At 37.5% G+C, this 22,348-nt stretch overlaps 1 protein-coding gene across 1 annotated transcript in view; it reads right to left on the reverse strand.

Annotated features, from left to right (window-relative positions):
- Window positions 1–22,348, reverse strand: part of ITGA1 (integrin subunit alpha 1) — a 168,061-nt gene that overhangs the window by 58,996 nt on the left and 86,717 nt on the right. The window contains exons 7-9 of the mRNA XM_050794090.1: window positions 14,049–14,197; window positions 8,045–8,195; window positions 2,085–2,250 (exon numbers count right to left, since the gene is read on the reverse strand). Of these exons, the coding sequence (XP_050650047.1) occupies window positions 2,085–2,250; window positions 8,045–8,195; window positions 14,049–14,197 (466 nt within the window). The remainder of the gene's footprint in view (window positions 1–2,084; window positions 2,251–8,044; window positions 8,196–14,048; window positions 14,198–22,348) is intronic.

Genomic DNA, 22,348 nt, shown 5'->3' on the forward strand with positions numbered 1-22,348 from the left:
CTTAAGATACATGTTGACAGGAAATGGAGATTTCCCAAGCAACAAGGAAATAAAGTAAAAATCTCATGAAAAAAAAAAAAAAAAGAAATAATCTAGTCAAAACACTGCTTTTGGTGTAGTGTAGCAACAAAGATGATACAGAAGACATTTTTAATCTGTAAAGTTCCTTATAAAATGATGTCATATTTAAATATAGAGACTTCTTGGAGTGTTTGGGCTCTTCAACATGTCACCTTTAACCCATGGTGTAGTCAGATTAGAAACAATCTGAAATGTCATTTCAGATCATTGATCTCCCCCTCCCCCAGCTGATGTGGGCTTCATTTTTGCCAGTCTTAGATTACTTGCTTATTTAAGAGGAGATTTAGAAATGACACTGTATTCTTTTGAACTATGAAATGTAACTATGTAACTTTTTTTAAAAATTATTTTTACAGATTGTTTCTATCATATCTTAGCCCATGTTATTAAAAATAAAAGTACACAATGAGTTGGAAGACCTTATGTATTTTCCTTAAGGCCAGCCAAGTTCATAATCTGGTTTATTGGTAAATGACACCGGGATAGCTGTTGAGAGACCAAAGCCACTTAAAAATGACTTGTACACAGAGCACAAGACAGCTGAGTTCTTCAGAAGCAGCTGTAACTCCAGACTCATAAACAATTAGAGTGTTCTGTTTCTAAAGGCACAGGGGAAAGAGGCCAGGGGAAAAGGGAGGCAGAGAAATTCAGTCTGGCTGGGCAGTAGATTCCTATCACCTCTAAATCAAATGTTCTAAGTACGGATTGTGACCCAGTCATGAAATCAACAGACTGAGTATAGCCAGCATTTGTTTTCATTGAAAGAGATTAGGGTAGAATGGAAGAGATGAGAAGCCATCACAGTGTATCACAAGATAATAAGAATTATCTTGTGAAACTTTGCCTTATTTTTATATGTATATATTTATGTGCACTGGGTCAAAAAGCAACATGTAGTTATTATTGTGAGTCACACTCAAAAAAAGTTTGAAAGCCATAACTCTAAATAATCTTCTTTCCTTTCTATACATTTTCATAGTCTCATTTTTCTGCATTTTCCCAGTCCCTTGATGCTCAATCAAAATGGTCCACTTTCTTCAGTTATGTCTCATTTCCATTTTGTCTTTCTGTTTCCTATTATCAATCATATCAGGGAGACCAAGAAGGTGCTCTTAAATTTCTGCTTTTAAGATGCAGAAATAACAGTCTTTTAGGGTGTCCTCATAAGGACACGATCAACTGGATTTGGATGTAGCCTAAGGAGAAAAGAATTCTCTGGTGGTTTCTCTCCCTAGTTGGAGAAAAGGCGCATGTTCCCTGAGGCTAGAGATCATCAAAGAACGTGAAGAAAGAAGCTTTGCCAGTTTGCCTGGCATAACAATTCTGAAGATTTTTTTAGGAAAGATCTAGTTCCAAAGTAATTAGCTACTTGACATCCTCTACCGAAGGCAGAATGGGGAATGCCATAACTTGTTATCCTTAACAGCAAGTCACCATTGAAAAATCAAGGGAAAATCTGCAAAGAAGTAACATGATTTAGACAAATACAGTGAACCAATGTTTCATTGCCATGGATTTTAAGGCAGAGTTCCATGAAGACCTTTAAACTGGGCAAGGAGCAAAATACAGAGAAAATAAATGAACAAAGAAGTTATTGCATAAGAGCACTCTTGTATGTAGCAGCTCAATATGAAACGAAGAAACAATTTAAAAAAAACAAAACCTGAGATAGTACCCTCATTTTCTAAATCTATGTTACAGAAAAGGAATAAAGCACATGGAAACATTTTTGTCCTGGCACATATACATTGACCATTGTCTTCATCGGCTGTCCCATCAGCACTGTCCTACCGTGCCCTTACAAAGAGAGCCTCTAGCAGACACAGCGTGCTGAGAAACAGCTGTCTCAATGACAGATTTATATAAAAGAGCATTGTTCCATGCTAGCTATTGTACACAGTAAAAAAATGTATTACTCATGTGTTAGGAATAAATACAAAAATCCCGTTACATTGATTTTGAATTGCAGAGAGAACATGCAGCAATAAGATAAATAGACATACCTTCCAGGGCAAATATTCTTTCTCCCAGAGTTTTAACAATGGTGACTAGAGCCAATTCATCAGAGACATTGAAGAAATGCTTTTCAGTGGGTTCGCTTGCAATTGATTTTATTTCCTCCACAAATTTTTCAGTGCTTAAATTTCCTCGGTTATAGCTGCCAAGAATCTAAGACACAACAGGAACAGCAAGAATATATTTTAAATTATATGTGTTAAATAAAGGATCTCAAGCATTTTGTCAGTAAACAACAGGGTAGAGTACCTTAGCATAAAGGAATTTTTAGGTACTTTCATATTTATGGAAGATTGATTTTCAAAATTTGTAGACTCCCTAATATTAACTGTTATATAAACACCACAATTGGTGTAGAAAAATATAAAGGGCAATTGTGTATGTGTGTGAAAATTTCTCCTCTTGTACTCTGTGTCCCTGTTACTAACAGCTGTATTTTAAAAATCTGACAGCTCAAAAGTAATGTTATATTCATAGTTTCTGAATGTCTTTGATATTATTCCAGCTAGTGATGTCATTATCTGCTGGCAAAGGCAATCAGCAAGTGAGTTGCCTGCTCTTGAATGAGCAATTCTTCCTGAAACTCTTACCAAGGCACAGCCCAGCACATATATATTTTAAACACATACTGGACTAAGTGGTGATCTAAATTGGCAATCTAGACAATAAACAATTGAGATATTCTTGTTTGAAACCAAATGCTGGAGACAGGGGCATTCTTTTTTATAGAGAGGAGAGAGAAGTAGGAGTTATATATGATAGTTAATTATAATTATTTAGCTGTCCAAGCAGGTTTTCTCAAACATTTAGTTTTTTTTTTAGGTAACGTTTATTGCAATAAATTATATACAGTAAAATTCACCCTTTTTAGATGTACAATTCTATGAGTGTGACAAACCAATATAGTTGTGTTACTGCCATATCATGTAGAATATTTCCATCACCCCAAAAAGCTCCCTCCTGCCCCTACAGTCAATCCCTTCCTCCCCTCGTCCACCTTTGGCAACCACCGATCAATTTTCTGTCCTTACAGCTTTGATTTTTCCAGAATGTCAGATTTAAGGAATCATATAGTATGTAAGCATTTGTGTCTGGCTTCTGTGACTTTGCACAATGCTTTTCAGAGTCATCTGTGTTGCTGCATGTAGCAGTAGCTGGGTCCTTTCTGTTGCAGAGTAGCATTCCATTGTATGGATGCACTACAATTTATTTAATGAGAACATCTGAGTTGTTTGCAGCTTCAAGATATTCTGAATAAAGCTGTTGTAAATATTCACACATAGGTCTTTGTAATAGACATATATTTCATTTTCTCTTGAGTAAAGAACTAGGAGTGAAAGTATTGGGTCATGTAATAAGTGAATGATTAACTTTATAAGAAATTGCCAAACTGCTTTCCACAGTAATTGCCCCATTTTGCCATTTTACTATTCCCATCAGAAATGTATAAGAGATCCAGCTGCTTTGCATGCTTGTCAATACTTGTCATTGTCAGTTTTTTGTGTTGTTGTTGTTCACTTGTTAGTTTTAGCAATTGTGTTGATGTGTAGTGGTGTCTTATTTAATTTGCATTTCTCTAATGACTAATGATGTTGAGACTCTTTCATACACTTATTTGCTATAGTATTTCTTCTTTGGTGTAGTTAGTGTCTGTTCAAATCTTTTTCCCCTTAAAAGACAATGAGGTGTGAATTTTCCCTTAATTGTGTTGTAAGAGTTCTATATATAGTCTGGATGCAAGTCCTTTCTGTGTTTTGCAGATGTTTTCTTCCTGCCTGTGGGTTGTCTTTTCATATTCTCAACAGTGTCATCTGAAGAGTAGAAGTTTTACATTTTGATGAACTCCAACTAATTAGCTTTGTTAAGGTTTGTACTTTTTCTGCCTAAAAAAAATTAGTTTTTAATGTAAAAATTTCATATTATGTTAAAACTTAGTTTTTAATATAAAAATGTTCAAGATAATGCAAACATTTTTAAAACAATATGTAAAATTTAACATGCAAAAAAGTTTAAAAATCCCCAATATGTAGATATGACCTAATTCTATTTTTTAAATCACATAACTACATGGGCATTAAAAAATGTGAAAAAATGTGTATCATAATTTCTTATTTTTTATTTCTGTATATTAGGACACTAAGTGTTTCCTTATATTTGCTTCAATATATTTTTTAAAACCTTATAATAGAAAATCACTTTTGTAATAAATAAAAAATTAGTTTTTATCCTAACATTTGTAGTTGCAAGCATTACCTGCAGATTATCACTTTGGTTTTTATGTTTTTATATAAAATTTTAAAATTCTATAAATTTTTAACACTAAAAATTTATATTATTATATTACTGTTATTTACAACAATAACTCAAACTGGACACGAGCAAAATATCTGTAAACAGTAGAGTACAAATTGTGGTCTATAAAATAGATAACAATAACAAAAAATGAACCCCCCGTACACAAAATATCACAAACAATAATTATGTTGAGTGAAAAGCTAAACACACAGTACATACTATACAGTTTTATTTATTTGAAATTCAAGAATTGGCAATCTAAGCGAGCTATAAGTGGTAAGTCACATCAGTGGTTACTACAGGGGGTGTGTATTTAAAATGAAAACAAACAAACAAACAAAAAAACATTGCTGGGTATATATCCCAAAGAAAGGAAATCAGTATATTGAAGAAATATCTGCACTCCCATGTTTATTGCAGCACTGTTTACAATAGATAAGATATAAAATTAATTGTAAGTATGGATCAACAGATGAATGGATTTAAAAAAACATGATATATCTTCAGAACAGAATATGATTTATCCACTAAAAAGAATGAAACTTTGTCATTTGCAGCAATATGGATGGAACTGAAGAGCATTATATTAAGTAAAATAAGTCAAGCACTGAAAGACAAATATCATTACATTCTCACTCAAATGTGGGAGCTGAAAATGTGGATCTCATGGAGGTAGTGAAGAGAGTGGTGGTTACTAAAGGCTGGAAAGAGTAGTGGGGAGGAGCAGGGATGAAGAGGGGTTAGTTAGTGGGTATAAAACTACAATTAGATGGAAGGAATAAGAGCTAGTGTTCAGAAGCACTGTAGGGCAACGACAGTAAACAAGATTGTATTTTTCAAAATAGCTAGAGGAGAAGATTTGGAATATTCCCAACACAAAGAAATGATAAGTGTCTAAGGTGATGGATATTCCAACTGCCCAGATTTGATCATTACCCACTGTATGCCTGTATCAAAATATCACAGGTACCAGGTAAATATGTACCATGTATCCATAAAAATTAAAAACAAATTTTAAAAAAGAAAGCACAGGAAACTTTCTGGGAGTGATGAAATTGCCCTATATCTTGATTAAGGTCTTATGTGGTTGCACACAATTGTCAAAACTCACCAAATTGTTCACTTCGTGCACACTTTTCACACTGAAACCTTGCATTTCACTGTATTGTAAATATCACCTCAATTTTTAAAAACAGAATGAACTATATGGATATGCAACAATATGGATGAATCTTAATATAGTATTAAGTTTCAAAAGTTCCAAAATATTATATACAGCATTACACCCCTTTTATAATGTTAAAAGCAATGAAATATTCTTAAATTTTTTTTTTTTGGATATGTATGGGTGCCTAAATATTATTTTGAAAAGTAGAGCAAGGGTTGAGGAATATAGAAAGTGGACTGATGGTTACCCAAGTGGAGGAAGGCAGGTGGTAAATGCGCTCACATGTAGTTGTCAAAAAAGAGAGCTAGCTCTTGATTTGGGTGGTAGGTTCATGGATGCTTATAATATTATTAAAATAAATACACACAGATAGTTCTAAACAGAGAAACAAATAAAGTGAGTCACACTTCAACAAATGATTACAATGTGGCCTGAACAAAGCAAGGATCAGGATTAATTCAAGGCTATGCTCCTGGAATCCGAAAAACGAAGGAAAGACACTGAGCCCTTTTGTATTGTTTGATTTTTTTTTTTTTTTTTTTTTTTTAGAATATCCGAATCCTCTAAGAAGCAGGAGAGTCTTGGCCTCCAGTGACCATTAAGGTACAGGGATTTTCTGACTTCACATTTCTTTTGCCAATAATAGCCTTGTCTGGCATCATTAAAAATGCAGAGCTCCATGGTGCTGCCTTCAAAGTCCTGTTACAAAACAGACCTCAAACACCCTTCCGACCACAGTTCTGCACTGTGGCCTGGAAAGATAGTGGGCACAAGGGCAATAGGCTTGAGGGCTGCCCCCACCCCTTTCTTTCAGGTCCGAGGCTCCCCCTACCTACCCGAGTAGCTCACCCCCACTGTACATCTACATGTAGTTTTTAAAGTTAGATTTATAATGATAAATTTAAAAACTGATATTTTGATTAAGAAGGATACAGATTTTTTACTTATAGAAAGTTAGAAAAGAACTAAAATTACTGTTTAAAGTGTTGCTGTTTATGATCTACAAAATATTTGTTTATTTGTATCATTAAAGGGATAGTGGGCTGGGTGTGGTGGCTCCCGCCTGTAATCCCTGCACTTTGGAAGGTCAAGGTGGGTGGATCCCCTGAGGTCAGGAGTTCAAGACCAGCCTGACCAATATGGTGAAACTCCATCTATACTACAAATATAAAAATTAGCCAAATGTGGTGGTTCGCACCTGTAGTCCCAGCTACTTGGGAGGCTGAGGCAGGAGAGTTGCTTGACCCCGAGAGGTGGAGGTTGCAGTGAGCTGAGATCGTATCACTTCACTCCATCCTGGGAGACAGAGCGAGACTCCGTTTAAAAAAAAAAAAAAGGATAGTGGTTTAGAGCAACGACTGAAATACTATAATGCACACTCAATGTTAATGTGAGAAAGTGAGTCTTGCAGGCAGTGCAGTGGGTTTTGAATGTTCCTTACTAGAGAGAAGGCAGTGGTGGATTTATTCTCAATTCTTTTCTTTTGCTTCAGTAAGGCTCTCATCCTTTTCCCTGGGGAGTATCAGTGACTATCCCAGAGGAAATACCACATGTCTCATCAGAGGACTTTAAGCCAACTCTGCTCCCATCGTCTGGGACCCCCCAAGTCACTGGGTGCCCTTGCCTCTTTCTCAGCTCCCTCACCTGCTGTTCCATGAAGTTACGGGAATAATGAGGTTACAGGAGTAATGCACTAATGTCTGGGAAGAACTTCAAGCTGCTTTGAAGAAGCACACTGTTAAAGAAAACTAGAACTGGCTCTGAAGTAATTGGCATACCATTTGGGCAACTTTTTTATTTTAGAACTTGTTCCCCAATAGAATGTCTACATTTTAGGTAGAAAGGTCTACACCAGGAGCTTACAAATTGCATCAGAAAACAAAAATTCATTTCCTGTCTACTTCTCCGAAAAGCCAAGTGTCAAACATCAGAAGTTATTAATATTTAAACAGAGATAACTGGCACTTTCCCACACTTTAGCTAAGTGATGGGGGAAGATAATTAATGAAAAAGATAGTTGAAAATTGCTCAGAATGGAAAGGGAAGCCCAGTGGCCTCTGCTCTTGTTATATCGAACAAATCCTCTCTCTTATTTAAAAAGGCAAAGGCATTTTTCCCACCTTCCCACCTTGTTCCCTTCCTTTCCTTCTCCTCGTTTTCTCTTCTTTTTTTCAGTCCTCTTTTTCTCACCCTTCCTTCCTTCTTATGTTTTTGCTTCCTTCTTCCTCTTTTCATCTTTCCTTATTTTCTTCCTTCCTCAGTTTCAATGATTGTTTGTTGAGTGTCTGTTTGGCCTGGCATTGTGCTGGGTACTAAGGACCCAGAGGGAGCAAGATCCAAGTCTGTCCTCACAGGGCTTACCTTCAAATGGAGACCTTTCTCTTTTCCAACCTGGTTTGTGTGACTTTCATAAAATGACCCCAATATGCACACAGCTCTTCTCTACACCCAAGAGTTTGAAAACATCTCTAGCAACACACTTACAGCTATGGAAAACCGTTGAATGTTTTCATCTTCACAGTCTTGAATGACCTTCTTCAGTCGATGGTTGTCATGGGACTCTCCATCCGTCACAATAACCATGACTTTTTTAACTCCTCTTCGGGCACCCCGGGCTTCCGTGAATGCCTCCTTTCTGAAGTAATCACAAACAACAGAGAGGTTGACCAGACACCACTTTACAGTAGACAAAGTAAAAAACTAAACAAAAACACTGACTACTCTAGGTAACCTGGTGCTTCCCTCCAAAATTAGCATCAATGCCCATCATTCAAGCTGGGAGGCTTGATGTGCCTTGTTTGTAAGAGTTTTCAATTTATTTCAGATGATGGAGAGGTCTCCATTTTGCTAATCACCACGCATCCTATATATAAAAAGGCGCCAGTATTTTGTTCTTTGGAAATTTCAAAGGGAGAGTGTGACTGAGGCATACATCAGGGTCAGAGAAGGCCAGATCTGTAAACACTCCCCTAGCTGCTCCTTTCTCTGTAAACACCCCTTCTCTCATTTGACAGGTCTCTTATCTTCTGCTTCTAGCAGAAACTTTCGCTTGAGACTTCGCTTCCCCCACAGCTACTCTGACATTTGTAGAATGGCTCAGAAATCCTCTAATCTGGGGAGGAGAGATGAGAGAGAACAGAGTATTAGTGGGGCTGTGAGGGCCTGAGAGTGTCCTGGGTATAGGGACATCTGCAGTCTTTCACATGGGAGTAAAAGACTGCAGATGCTGATGGTCTGGGTCCATGGAGTAGTCAGTTGTGTTTTAGGGGTCAAAAAGTGGTTGGCGGAGTTACAAAACATTTGGCCTGAACTATGTGTTAGGACACAGGCTGCTGAGAGCAGGGTGGGAGAAGATGGCATGGAGAGGAGGGGAAAATGCTATAACCCAACTGCAAAAACACCCGAATTTCAGAGAGGCCGAGGCGGGCAGATTACGAGGTCAGGAGATGGAGACTATCCCAGCTAACACGGTGAAACCCCGTCTACTAAAAATACAAAAAATTAGCTAGGCATGGTGGCGGGTGCCTGTAGTCCCAGCTACTCCGGAGGCTGAGGCAGGAGAATGGCGTGAACCCGGGAGGCGGAGCTTGCAGTGAGCTGAGATTGCACCACTGCAATCCAGCCTGGATGACAGTGCGAGACTCCGTCTCAAAAAAAAAAAAAAAAAAAAAAAAAAAAAAAAGCCAGAAATAAAACGAATTTCAATTTAATTAAACAGCGTGTATGGAAAGAAACAGAAGACAGGGAAATGGAAAATTTTTGTCTTTTATGTATTCTATATAAATATATACACACACTTCTCCCCTCCCCCTTTATTTCCTTTTACTCAAACCTTTTCTCGCTGGAGTCTTGGGAGAGATGAGTATATTTTATTTAGGACTAAAGTAATGAAAGGATTTCATATATTTCTAGGATTTTGGTACAAAGTACATCGATCTTTGTACTGAATGGTCCATTTAGATATTTGGTTGTACAGACAAACTGCTGTCATTAGGGATAGATTTGCTAAGGAAAGGCCTGTCTTAAGCTAACATTCCAAAGAGTTTGCACAACAGATACACAGTAAATATACCATAATTGATATCTTTAAGCAGGAAGAGAGGATTCTGGTGAAGTGGGCAAAAGGATTCTATATGATTACTTTTCCCTTCAAAGGACTTTAAAGCAAATTTGACAAGATGTTGACAACTGTCAGTTCTGAGTGTCGGATATACAGGATATACAGCTGTACTAACTTTTTACTTTCTTTGAGTAACTATATCTCTCTGCCCTCTATACTTGACAAAGACCCTCTCCTTGACCAAAACTGAGTCTGGCTCCTTTATGTCTTCTTCTAGACTGGGCTCTGACCCTGGGCTGTGTTCTTTACCCACTTAGTCCAGTTTTAGCAAGAATCTGGCTTAACCAATTTAGTGGAAATCCCTCATCCTTGTTATCTGATCACATTCCTCATTCCCCACCCTCTAAATCTTATTACCCTGTTCTGTGATATTATCTTTTAAAAGAATTGAATTTATAGGCAATTAGGCTGAGATAGCTCCTGTGACTTATGTTCCTATGTAAGCAAACCAAAATCCAATTCAATGTAAACAGTAAAACAAAACTTAAACATTACCAATTAGAAACTGCCAACTAACTTCTAACTAGAGACTTTACCAGTCAGAACCTGGCAAGTAACCTCTAACTAGGGACTTTCCACCAGATCATACCCAAATAAGTTAAATGCCTAGCTGTAGCCAATCAAGTCATTTCTTTAATTTGATTTTGCATTCAGCCCATAAAAGCCTATTGCTCACACTACTAACATGGATCTTTCCAAGTCTCTTATGGTTCTGAGTGCTGCCTGATTCATGAATCATTCTTTGCTCAAATAAACTCTGTCAAATTTAATTTGTCTAAAATTTTCCTTTAACATATAATAAATATGTATTTGGTCTCGGCCTCTGGTTTCTGGTGCAGAACTCCTAAAACTCTTATAATTTCCTGAGCAATACTGGTGCGAGGAGCATCTTTTGTTCTAATATATGGCCTTTAACCTGGGTTTCTGACGTAGATATTCTAATCTGTTGAATTTTCTGGGTGATAGGAGTATCTTTTGTTCTAATGAAGTAACTCTTGGTGGGCTCCTAAATGGGAGTTGGTCACCAGAAGGACCAGGCCATGATCAGAAGCTTGAAATGTTCAGCCCCAGCTCTCATTCTCCAGGAAGAAGTGAGGGGCTAGAAACTCAGTTAATAATCAATCATGCCTATGATCAAGCCTCTGTAAAAATTTCTGAACTACGGGTTTCAGAAGTTTTCCAGGTTGCTGAACATGTGGAAGGGGGTACACCATGAGAGGCAATGGCAGCTCTGACCCCTTTCCCTTATAGCTTGCACTATGTATCTCTTGCTGTTCCTGAGTTATATCCTTTTATAATAAACTAATAATAGTAAGAAAGATGCTTTACTGAGCTCTGTGATCCACTTTAGCATATAATCAAACCCAAGTAGGGAGTCTAATTTGTAGCCACATTAGACAAATTGTGGGTAACCTGGAAACCTTCTGGCTCTAAATTGGAGGGAATTCTTGAAGGACTGAGCCCTTAATCTGTGGGAGGTCTGCACAAACTCTAGTTGGTGTCAGAACTGAATTGAATTCTAGAACACTCAGCTGATGTCAGATAACTGGTCAATGTGGGAAAAATCCACACATCTGGCATCAGAAGTGATGTGTCAAGTGTTGAGAGCATAGAAAGAGCAAAACAGTTTTATTTTTCCTGCTATTTATCTGCCTTCGGCAAGAATCCTGTTGAGCCAGTCTAGCAAGAATCCCCCAGCCTTGATGTTCTCTCCAATCCCTGCCCTGCTCCTTGACTGCAAATGTCCACTTGTCCTCACTGTAGTCAAAGCTGAGCCCAATCTCTCTTCCCTACTGCAATACTTTCATTGTAAAGTCCCTCTTGAGTGATGTCTTCCTTACAATCTTTAACAAGTGTCATGAATAATTTTTAACATACTATACAAGTAGATTTTCTGGCTTTTTTCTTTCTTTCTTTTTTTTTTTTAAAGGCAGAGTTTCACTCTTGTTGCCCAGGCTGGAGTGCGGTGGCGTGATCTCGGCTCACTGCAGCCTCTGCCTCCCGGGTACAGGTGCTTCTCCTGCCTCAACCTCCTGAGTAGCTGGGATTATAGGCGCCCACCACCACGCCCGGTTAATTTTTTTTTTTTTTTTTTTTTTTTTTTTTTTTTTTGTATTTTTAGTAGAGACAGGGTTTCACCATGTTGGCCAGGCTGGTCTCAAACCCCTGACCTTAGGTGATGCAGCCACCTCGGCTTCCCAAAGTGCTGGGATTACAGGCATGAGCTACCGCACCCAGCTGATTTTCTGAATTTTTAATGTATACAAACAAAGGTGAAAACAGATGTTACACATTAGTCTTTAACAGATCTTTGTATTTGAGTATCATATAAGATTCAATCATTTTTGAAATTCAAATTCCTTAGATCACTAAAACTTCCTAATTCTCCTAAATATCAAGGTTACAACTGAACTGAATGAACATCAGCTGAAGGAGATGATTAAGAAGCCTTTCAGAAATAAAATGTTGCTGTTCTAAAATCAGGGCTGGCTTTACGTAATGGAAGATTAGCCATTGGCAGAACTCCTGAGTACACCGTTTCTGTTTCAACTACATTCCTTAACAAATTGTCCTTGTCCTCAAAGTACCAGTATCCAGTGTCCTTTCTTGGCACTAAGCACTGACTTTCCTGCATGCTTTAAAAAATTAAAATATAGCAATAGTGTCCCTTTCTTTGAGACAGGAGAATCCAGGCCTTATGATTAAATCCTGTAAGTTTACTGACAAAAGTAAAAATTCGAGATAGGGAGAAGGGAACACACACACACATGAAAATTTGAACTGGGATTTACTGAAAATGAAGGCAAAGAATTCTAAAAATATTAAAAATATTGTTTGCAACTGGCTCTGCCTGAAAGGGATAAAAAACAATTAAAATGTGCTTAAACATGAAAAAGTAATTAATGTAGGAGAAAAATACTTGGTACTGTCACTACAGACTTCTAATGTATAATCAACATTCAATCAATTCTGTGTCCCACAGCTATACCCTTTGTGAAACACAGAGGCAAAAAACATATAGGGACATGGTATTTAGAGCAGTATTGATGCAGAAGCCAAAGCAGCCAGAATATTTCTTCAGTTAGTTTTCAAAGATGAGTATTCATTCTTAAATGGTTGCCTTTGGAAAATGTACAGCTCCCTACAGGCTCAGAGGTTTCAAAGAACACTTTGACTTACTTCAAATGCACAGTCACATTTAATCAATTATTGAAGGGGGTGCATTCAGTACACCTAAACATGTGCACTCTTTGTGTATGCAAATTGGTGATCCAATAGTTAGGTAAATGTCAAATTACCTCCATCTGTTTGTGGTTATTTTCTCTTGGGCCCCATATAACTAGAACCACATGACTTTCTAACATTCACGAGGCAAAAGCTGCACATGAAATTTTAAAATTTTGAATCCCATTCTTCGCAGGATCATTATTAACTTTTTTAACCTCCTTAAAACACTCATCTTAGCAGGCAGATGAAATGAGAGCATGGAAAATTAGCTTTCCACCTGAGGTGAGAGTTCAGAAGTTGAAGACATTTAGCAGAAAGATTCTTAACATTAGTCAAATTACTTATTACATTTCCTGTGATTTTTGTATTGTTTTGAATTTGTTCAGAAGTTTGCTAGTTTAATAAATGAGATAAGAGAACATACAGGAAATAAAGTGTTCTACATTTGTAAGAGAGGACAATTCAGTTGGTTCTTATAAAATGAAATTCAACCACAGACTGAGTTATGTGTTCACCATAAAGAAAACTGCAGATGGAAGAAAGGAAGGATTGTAAATTGAAGGGAATCTAAAGAAAGAAAAAAAGGAGAAAGAGAGCATTACAAATGATAAGATCCTTTCCATTTCTTTCAATCTTTGCACTAAAAATGATTTCAAATAGACAATATTTAATTTGGCCCCTTAAAACCTCTTATCTGATAGCTTCAATAGCAGTAAATCAAGTACTGAAAATACATGGACAATCTAGAATATAAATATATATTGAGTACAGGTAGACATGTTTTTAATCCATTCTTTTAGATTAAGACTCCTAGAGCCTGAAAACAAAAAATAAATGAAAACAAATATTACCTAATATTGTCTTAGTATCCAAGAATATGAAGTTATAGATGCAGTGATATTTTAAAATGAATTCTCTATCAATTAAACCCTTGTAAGAAGAGAAGGATAAGAAGGATGGTGAGATTGTGTTATAGAAACATCTGATCTTGTAACCATTATCTAATCTTCTGAAGCTCTTTTTAAATAAAATGGCTTTAAATATTGTCATACTAAACTTTCAATTGATATGCCAAAGGGCTAAATCATGAGCAGTTATTTTTGCGGTCTTTTACTTTAGTTTATTTTTTTATCCATATACCTTGCTGTGTCTATTCCAAGAGCTGTCATAGTCTGGCGGCCACCTCTCTGGACTATTTTCTTTGCTGCAACAAGTACCTCTTCGGTGGAAGAATACTTATTGAGGTTGAACTCATGGGTCACGTTTTCTCCATACTGTACAATTCCAACCTGAAACACCAAGCCACTGTGAGTTATAGATCAATCCAAATTTCCTGTTCCGATTTCTTCAGTTTAAGCATGTGAATCAGATATAATACATTTTTGTGTTTCAGATGAGTTTGCAAACCTATCAATACACAAATCCTTCTATTTTGACAGTAATAAGCATAGCCATTCTGTGACTCTTCATAGTCCAAAGAACAAAAGTAAACATGCTGTGATGCTGTTACTAAACTTCTCAAATGATTGGTTTATCTAATTCAACAGATTTTGCAGAGTGACTCTGATAGGCCTTGGTATGTAGAATATGAAACACACTGATATGGTCTCTGCCTTCATGGAGCTTCTCTTAAGCTAGAGGGAGAGAGAGATTAAAAACGTGATCATTCAAATACATGAACAATTGCAAACTGTTGAAAGGACGGTATTGGAAAATCCCTAATCAACAAATATAATCTAGAGGCCAGATTGAAAATGGGGGCCCAGGGAAGGCCTCTCAGAAGCTGAGACTGCAAGAGTGGGTGCTAGAATGGCAGAACGTCCATACAGAGAAAACTGTGTATGTGAAGAAGACCAGGATGGGAAAGAGATAGATCTACCCTAAGAACGGAAAAAAAGACAGTGAGCCATGGCCAGGGCTGTGAGGAAAGAAGAGGGCACCATGAGGAAAGAAGAGGGCACCATGAGGCTGGAGGAATCAGCAAGTTATGTAGCCTGCAGAGTTACACACTTGAGCAGTGTGCTTTGTCTAGCCTAGCAGAAGCCTCATTTCTCCCAAATCAGCCTTTCCCAACTCCACCTTCTTTCCTTGTTGTCTTCCTTTCCTACCACCTTCCTCCTTTCATTCCCTTTAGTGCACAGACTATATAATGCAGGCAGCTAACTGCAGAGCCTTCATGAAGTGAAATACAGGAGGGAAAGTGCCCTCAGATTCGATTTCCCTTGCTCCATATTCTTCCTCTTCCCACCTGCCTCCTGGCCCCAGAAATGGCTATTTCTCCTACCCTTTTTTCCACATCCCCCTTTAAAGGTTGATGTGAACCAATAAACTAATCTGCATGAAAAATTGTAGCTGAAGATGACTTTTTGTTTAACCATCCTATCTCAAAATCCAGACTCAGACAATTCTTTGCCCAAAGGAAGGTCTCTTTAATTCAGGAATTCCAGGTGCTTCATTACTTGGGTAGGGGAGGTAATTTGCAACAAGCCTGCCTTCTTTCCAAGGCAATTGCCTACTTCGCCTGTTGGTGAAGTTGCCTCTATTACTTGCTTTAGAGCAAATCCTATTTCTGAGTCTAACCTTATTCTGAAGTAGCAAGAAGGCTCAGTAACTGGTTTCCAGCCTCGTCTGCTGATATCACTGACGTCAGAAAGTTTTAGTATTAATTTCATGTCTGATTTATACATACATTTTCTCACTGGGTCTTTTGGAAACTAAAAGCATAATCTGATGTTTTAGAAACAAATACGAGAAGCCAAAATTTAAAGCAATTTTTATCATCTTTGAGTTACCCTCTAGAGTACACTGGTTATCTTGGAGCAATTATGTCCTTATGCTTAAATAAGAATACTATGATATGTATTTAATGGTCTTTTTAAAACTTTTTTCTCTAATTATTTAAATTATAATAATAGAAATATGATCATGTTTTATAAGTGAGGAAACTGAGTTGAAAACACCCCATCCCTATAGTGAAGTGATGGAAAGGGGGTCTAGTCTAAGATGTGTATCCCTTATCCCAGGGTTCTTTCAATCACCCTATTTCCTTTCAGTAAAAAGGCATCTATCCAAAATCCTCCATTCTTTAGTCACCTCTGTTGTGGGAAGTCAGGAACCCCGAATGGAGGGACCTGCTGAAGCTGTGACAGAAGAACATAAATTATGAAGATTTCATGGACATTTATTAGTTCCCCAAATTAATACTTTTGTAATTTCTTATGCCTGTCTTTACTACAATCTCTGAACATAAATTGTGAAAACTTCATGGACATTTATCACTTCCTCAGTCAATATTCTTGTGATTTCCTGTGTCTGTCTTTACTTTAATCTCTTAATCCTTTCATCTTCGTAAGTTGAGGAGGATGTATGTCGCCTCAGGACCCTGTGAAGATTGGGAGGATGTATGTCGCCTCAGGACCCTGTGATGATTGCATTAACTGCACAAATTGTTCATAGAGCATGTGTGTTTGAACAACATGAAATCTGGACACCTTGAAAAAAGAATAGGATAACAGTGATGTTCAGGGAACAAGGGAGATAACCATTAGGTCTGGCTGCCTGGGAGCTGGGTGGAACAGAGTCATATTTCTCTTCTTACAAAGCGAATAGGAGAAATATCACTGAATTCTTTTTCTCAGCAAGGAACAGCCCTGAGAAAGAGAATGCATTCTTAGGGGGAGGACTCTGAAATAGCCGCTCTGGGAATGTCTGTCTTATTATTAATGTAGATAAGGGATGAAATAAGCCCTGGTCTCCCGTAGCACCCCCAGGCCTATTAGGATGAGGAAATTTCTGTCTAGTAAATTTTAGTCAGACTGGTTGTCTGCTCTCAAACCTTGTCTCCTGATAATATGTTATCAATGACAATGCATGCCCGGTGGGACATGAAACTTCATTAGCAATTTTAATTTCCCCCTGGTCCTGTGATCTCGCTCTGCCTCCATTTACCTTGTGATATTTTATTGCCTTGTGAAGCATGTGATCTCTGTGACCCACACCCTATTCATACACTCCCTCCCTTTTGAAATCCATAATAAAAACTTGCCAGTTTTGTGGCTTGGAGGACATCACGGAACCTGCCAACACGTGATGTCTCCCCGGGACACTCAGCTTTAAAATTTGTCTCTTTTGTACTCTTTCCCTTTATTTCTCAGACCAGTCAACACTTAGGGAAAATAGAAAAGAACCTACGTTGAAATATTGGGGGCTGGTTCCCACGATACATCTCAACCTGCTAGCTTCTGCTGAGTGCCACTGCCATTTCATGGCTACTAAATGAATTTGACTAACTAGCTAGTTAACTGAGATATGTTAGAGTATATGATGCAACAAACACACAAATACATATATCGTATTTTGTAAAAATAATAGAACATATAAATTCTCTCCTAAAGCTGCTTAGTTAAGTATAAGATTAATAAGAAATAACTAGATAATATACGTAATTGTAAGAAGAGGTTATATTATCAGCTGAATGAACATGCACTCTGCTCAATCCACGTCCAGGTTAGCTGTGTTCTGTAAATTTATCTTTCACCCAATATCCTTTACCACCTATTCTGAGAGAGCTACTATATTCGGAATAAAGGTGACCAGAAGACCCTTTGGGAACAAGATAGGATACAGCCAATTAATTACACAAAAATAACAAAGTAGATAAAGACACATCAATGACTCCAATTCAGGATATTTTCTTGATTTATAATAAAATGTGAAGAACATTTTTATTACCCTCTGCATAAATTTAAAATTTTTTTTTTCAATGACCCTAAAGCTTTTGATTAGTAATCTTTGGGGACATTGAATAATTATTAAGGGACATATCCATGGATATACATGTCTTTGTGTATATAAATGTTAAGTGTAAATAAAAGCAAAATGGTTTCGTTACTTGGATAATCATTATGGCTAATTCTAGGTATCAAAGTGAACAAACACTGTTGTGGAAGTTAATTGCTCATCAATTAAGGACATCTCACAGAGTCTGCTTTGTTTTTATTACCCCGTGTTTTTATCTGATTAAGAGACTAAAGAACTTTGAAAATTTTCCCTCTTACTCCTGTGGTTTTACTTGAAAATTTTAGCATCTACTTAATAATCTATCAATCTAATATCTACTGATAATCTATTGAATATACTAGTATCTATTTCTTTGACCTCCCCAGCATCAGTAATGTTTCCTCTAGCCATCTTCTCCCAAGGTCTTATCCTTGACCTTGTCATTTGGAAGACCTTGTCAGCAGCTGAATTCCAATTTTAAATGTCCTTCTTTTTGACCATTAACTTTGGCTTATTTCACTAATTCCTTGACTACATCGAGACCTCCAACTAATTCATTAATATTGCCATTTTTTTGTACTTAGACTAGATTCCATGGTCCAATCACTATAATCATTTATTTGCAAATATTTAACTCCTTTAACCTTTTTTTCCTCCATTGACTCACTTGGCTAACTTCCAACTCTGGTTAAATCCAATTATCTCCTTCTCTGTATATGCTTCTGTGGCTTTGAATGCTGCTTGACACAAGTCACACAACTTGTAACCTGGTCTCCTTTTAAAGGAATGACCATGAATCTCAAAGGAGGTTGCACATTTGAGTGCCGCCAAACACTACTACTATTTTTTTACTAATGAGTGCACGTTGCTCTCATTTATTGGTTTTAATCTAATTGTCATAAACTGCCAACTCCTTGAGAAAAAGGATTATCTCACTTATATGTGGGGATGAGCTCACATGAGAGGAGTTGAAGGGATGCCAACTTAACAAGACTGCTTTGTGCCACATGTGTGTTAATACTTTACATTTACAACACACTTTACATATCTTAAATAACCTACTATGAACTACTGGATTATCTGGAAAAATTATCTTCACATTAGGAATAGTAAAAAACTCAAAATGTTGATAAGTCAGAAATCAGTGCTTTAAATTTTACATCTCTATCATCCACCTATCCACCTCCAATATGTGCCTGGCTTCTAAAAGCTTATTCTTTGTAAATCTTAAAATATAAGATGAGTTATAACTGCCTATTCCCTTATCTGCTCTGGATACTTTGCTTCTAACAACTCTACCTGAGACTCTCTTCAGATGACTGCACTTGGGCTACTAAACTGCTTTACCCCAAAGACTGAAAGAACCAGGAGTGTCTGGGAGTCCCCTGCCCTCCCCAGCTCCCCACCACCCTGATCCACAGGTAATGCTGAGTGCAGGAAATGAGAAATCAGCCCCGTGACTCAAGTAGAAACTCTCCTTCCAGATCAAGCTGAGGCCTGGATTCCACTTGAAATTGCACTTTCCTTTTTCCTCTGTTGATACATTGTTTTGCTTCCCCAATTCTTCGACTGCTTTCTGTTGGAAATGCTTCCTCACAAATAAATCACAATCATGTGAACCGTCCTCTCAACGTTTGCTTCTGGGAGCTGGACCTAAGGCAGCTGTCAACTGTGTCCCTTCATTCCTACTCATGCAGGACAGGTGAGCCCCAAAATGGGTCTCAGCCTATAAGGGTTCTTGGTTTTGCTCAGGAAAGAATTCAAGGGCAAGCCAGAGGTGGAAGAAAACACCTTTATGTTGAAGCTGCAGCGTTACAGCTCTGGTGGCATTACAGTTCTGTGACTGCTCCTGCCAGACAGGGCTACCTCACAGGCAGAGAGGAGCAGCTCAGGACAGTGTTGCAGTTATATTTATACTTAACTTTAATCACATGTACATTAAGAGGTGGTGTATGCAGAACTTTCTAGGGAAGGAGTAATAACTTTTGAGTCCTTGGGTCATTGCCATGGAATGGGACAGTAACCCCTGGTTGTTGCCATGGCAATGGTAAACTAACATGGCACCCTGGTGGGCTTGTTTATGGAAAGCACCTTCTGCCTCATCCTTGTTTTAGCTAGTCCTCAATTTGGTCTGGTGTCAGAGCCCGACTCCAGAGTCAAGTCTCGCCTCCTACCTCATTACCTTAGCTCAGGCCAGACATCATTGCTTTGAAGTTGGACCATGGCAATGGTCAATCTCTTTGCTGCTGATTTCCCTCTCTTCATTTCCACTCTCTTCAAATCCTTCTACATATTCCTGGCAGACTAATTATCCTGAAACTCTGCTGTCATCCTATAACATACTTGTTCAAAAACCTCCAATAACTCTCCATTGCCTGTATCAATGACTTTGAAATGTACTTTAAAAGATAGATTTTTATTCTAATATATTTTAAAATAGATAAAACTTCAAGCTACTCCTTGAAATACTAGGTCCATATGTTAAAATCCAGTTTTCTCCCCTTGACCTTCAGTCCCTCAATATTCCAGTGCTAAATTCTCCATTCACCCTCATCTTCAGGACACCCAGTAAGAATTCCACTCCTACCAAATGCTCTTCTTTGTCCCTCCTACTAAGCTAATCCTGTAAGATTTAATTCAAGTTCCATCCTCTCTGCAAAACTTTTCTTACCTTGTTGCCAAGGTAGCCCATATTGAGCTTCCCCTTCTTGGAACTCTGAAACAAACTTGTCTGTGAGTATTACATTCTTCTCAACTGTTTGAGTGCACACTTTATCTTCCCAAGTACATCCTAACTTTACAGGGACAGGCAGGGGTAAAGAGTATGGACTATGTCATGGCTTTTGATATTCCCTTATCCTTCACTGCTGTTTTGCTTTGCTCACAGCTGACCCTAAGACATTCTTACTAGATGACTGTAACATTTTGCATAAGCAAATGGAAAACTGAGATAGCAGGGAAATAATGATAAGCGGAAAAAGAGAGATACAACAAAGTCTGGGAAATGTGAAGAGGGAGCAGTGGAAAAACTCAAGTCTCAGGGAAATGACATTCAGTGTAGGTCCCTGGCTGATACTGGGGTGCTTGTTTTCCTAGGAACCAGACAGAGTCAGGTCTGCTGTGAATCTTTCCCAGAAAACGGTACCATTTATTAAAAGTAATGGCAAAACCGCAATTACTTTGGTACTAACCTAATATTAATTTTCATTACAGGCAAAGAGTCAAATCACAAAACAGACAAATGTAATGTTGTGCTGAATATTGGTGAGATTCAATTCAACAGAGATAGTTTCCATCTCACCTTAGCTTATAATTTAAGGCTAATAAAACAAGCATAAAATGTGTATGTATGTAGCAGAATCAAATAAGTATGAGAATTAAATAGCAAGTTAAAAAGTAAGGCAAGTAATGAATATTGTGAGGAAGGAAGAGGAGAGAAAATCACAAGCATAGTTATTCTCTCCCACTGAAAATCCTCAAGGAGGAAGGAGGACTCAGCTTCCTGAATCTGAAAGCCAGCTCAAAAATAGCCAAGAGATTATGAAAGTACTATGGAAGGAAACAAAGTGGCCTCAGCCTGGAAAATACGTCAGAGATGATAATTAAAGGAGTTTAAGTCATCCTAGGAATTGAGAGGAGAAAGGAAAAAAAAAACAGTAATTGTAATATTTGACTTGAAATAGCCAATTACATTGGAGTTATACAAAAGTCAGAGTGGAAGTTGGATAGAGGGCTGGTGACAACAAATAATGGAGGTGGAAATATTTTAGGCATTTTGATGAATGGAAATGGGTATGCAGGGATGACAGCTAAAAGATGCAAGTGGGTTGAATGTGGACATTCTTTCCCAGAGATTGTAAAGAGCAGTTTATGGTATCAGTAAAAGAGTAGATGAATATAGAAACAACAGTCTCTTATAATATCAAGGGGGATAAGGAGTCACATGCGGAAGGAAAATTCCTTTTCAGAGACAACTGAAAAGGACACATTTACCTCCTGAGGAGATGTGTTTTAAACCTCTTGATTAAGTAGAACAAAATAAATAGATGGGTAGATAATTACAGTCCAAGGCCGAAGAGACCTAAAGGCTGATTCAGGCTATGGCATAAATCAGGTACACAATTGGCTATGGATTTTGTTACATGAACAAGAGGTTTGTAATATTTATTAGAACATTCCACTTAAATATGAGATTTACAATCATGTTTTCAGGTAAGTCCCTAAGCAAATATCCACTCACTTTTTTTTTTTTCCCAGGGAATACTAGCATCCCTTTGTATGTTACTAAGTTTGATTTAAAAAAATAATTTTATGGTCAAATAATCTTGGAAAACAATAAGTAAAATAAAGTATATATCTTTATAGCAGACTCCTCCCCATCTCTACCTTTCTCCTATCACTATGAAAACTGTCACAAATTACAAATGGTGCAAAAGAGTAAGGTTTTCTCTTAGTCCTATCCCCACTTGTTCTATTTAGACTTATAAGCAAATTCTTTCAAAAGTTTTCTCGGAGTCTTTAAAAACAGGTATTGTGGATTACTTATTGGAAGACCTGGTATATTTTATTCTTATTTAAAGTAATATTTTTTCTGAGGATCATATTCAACACCTCAGACTGGGAAACATTGTTCTACAACAGTAAGAGTTACTTAATTGTCA

Source organism: Macaca thibetana, chromosome 6 (assembly GCF_024542745.1).
Source record: "Macaca thibetana thibetana isolate TM-01 chromosome 6, ASM2454274v1, whole genome shotgun sequence".
Lineage (NCBI taxonomy): Eukaryota > Metazoa > Chordata > Mammalia > Primates > Cercopithecidae > Macaca > Macaca thibetana.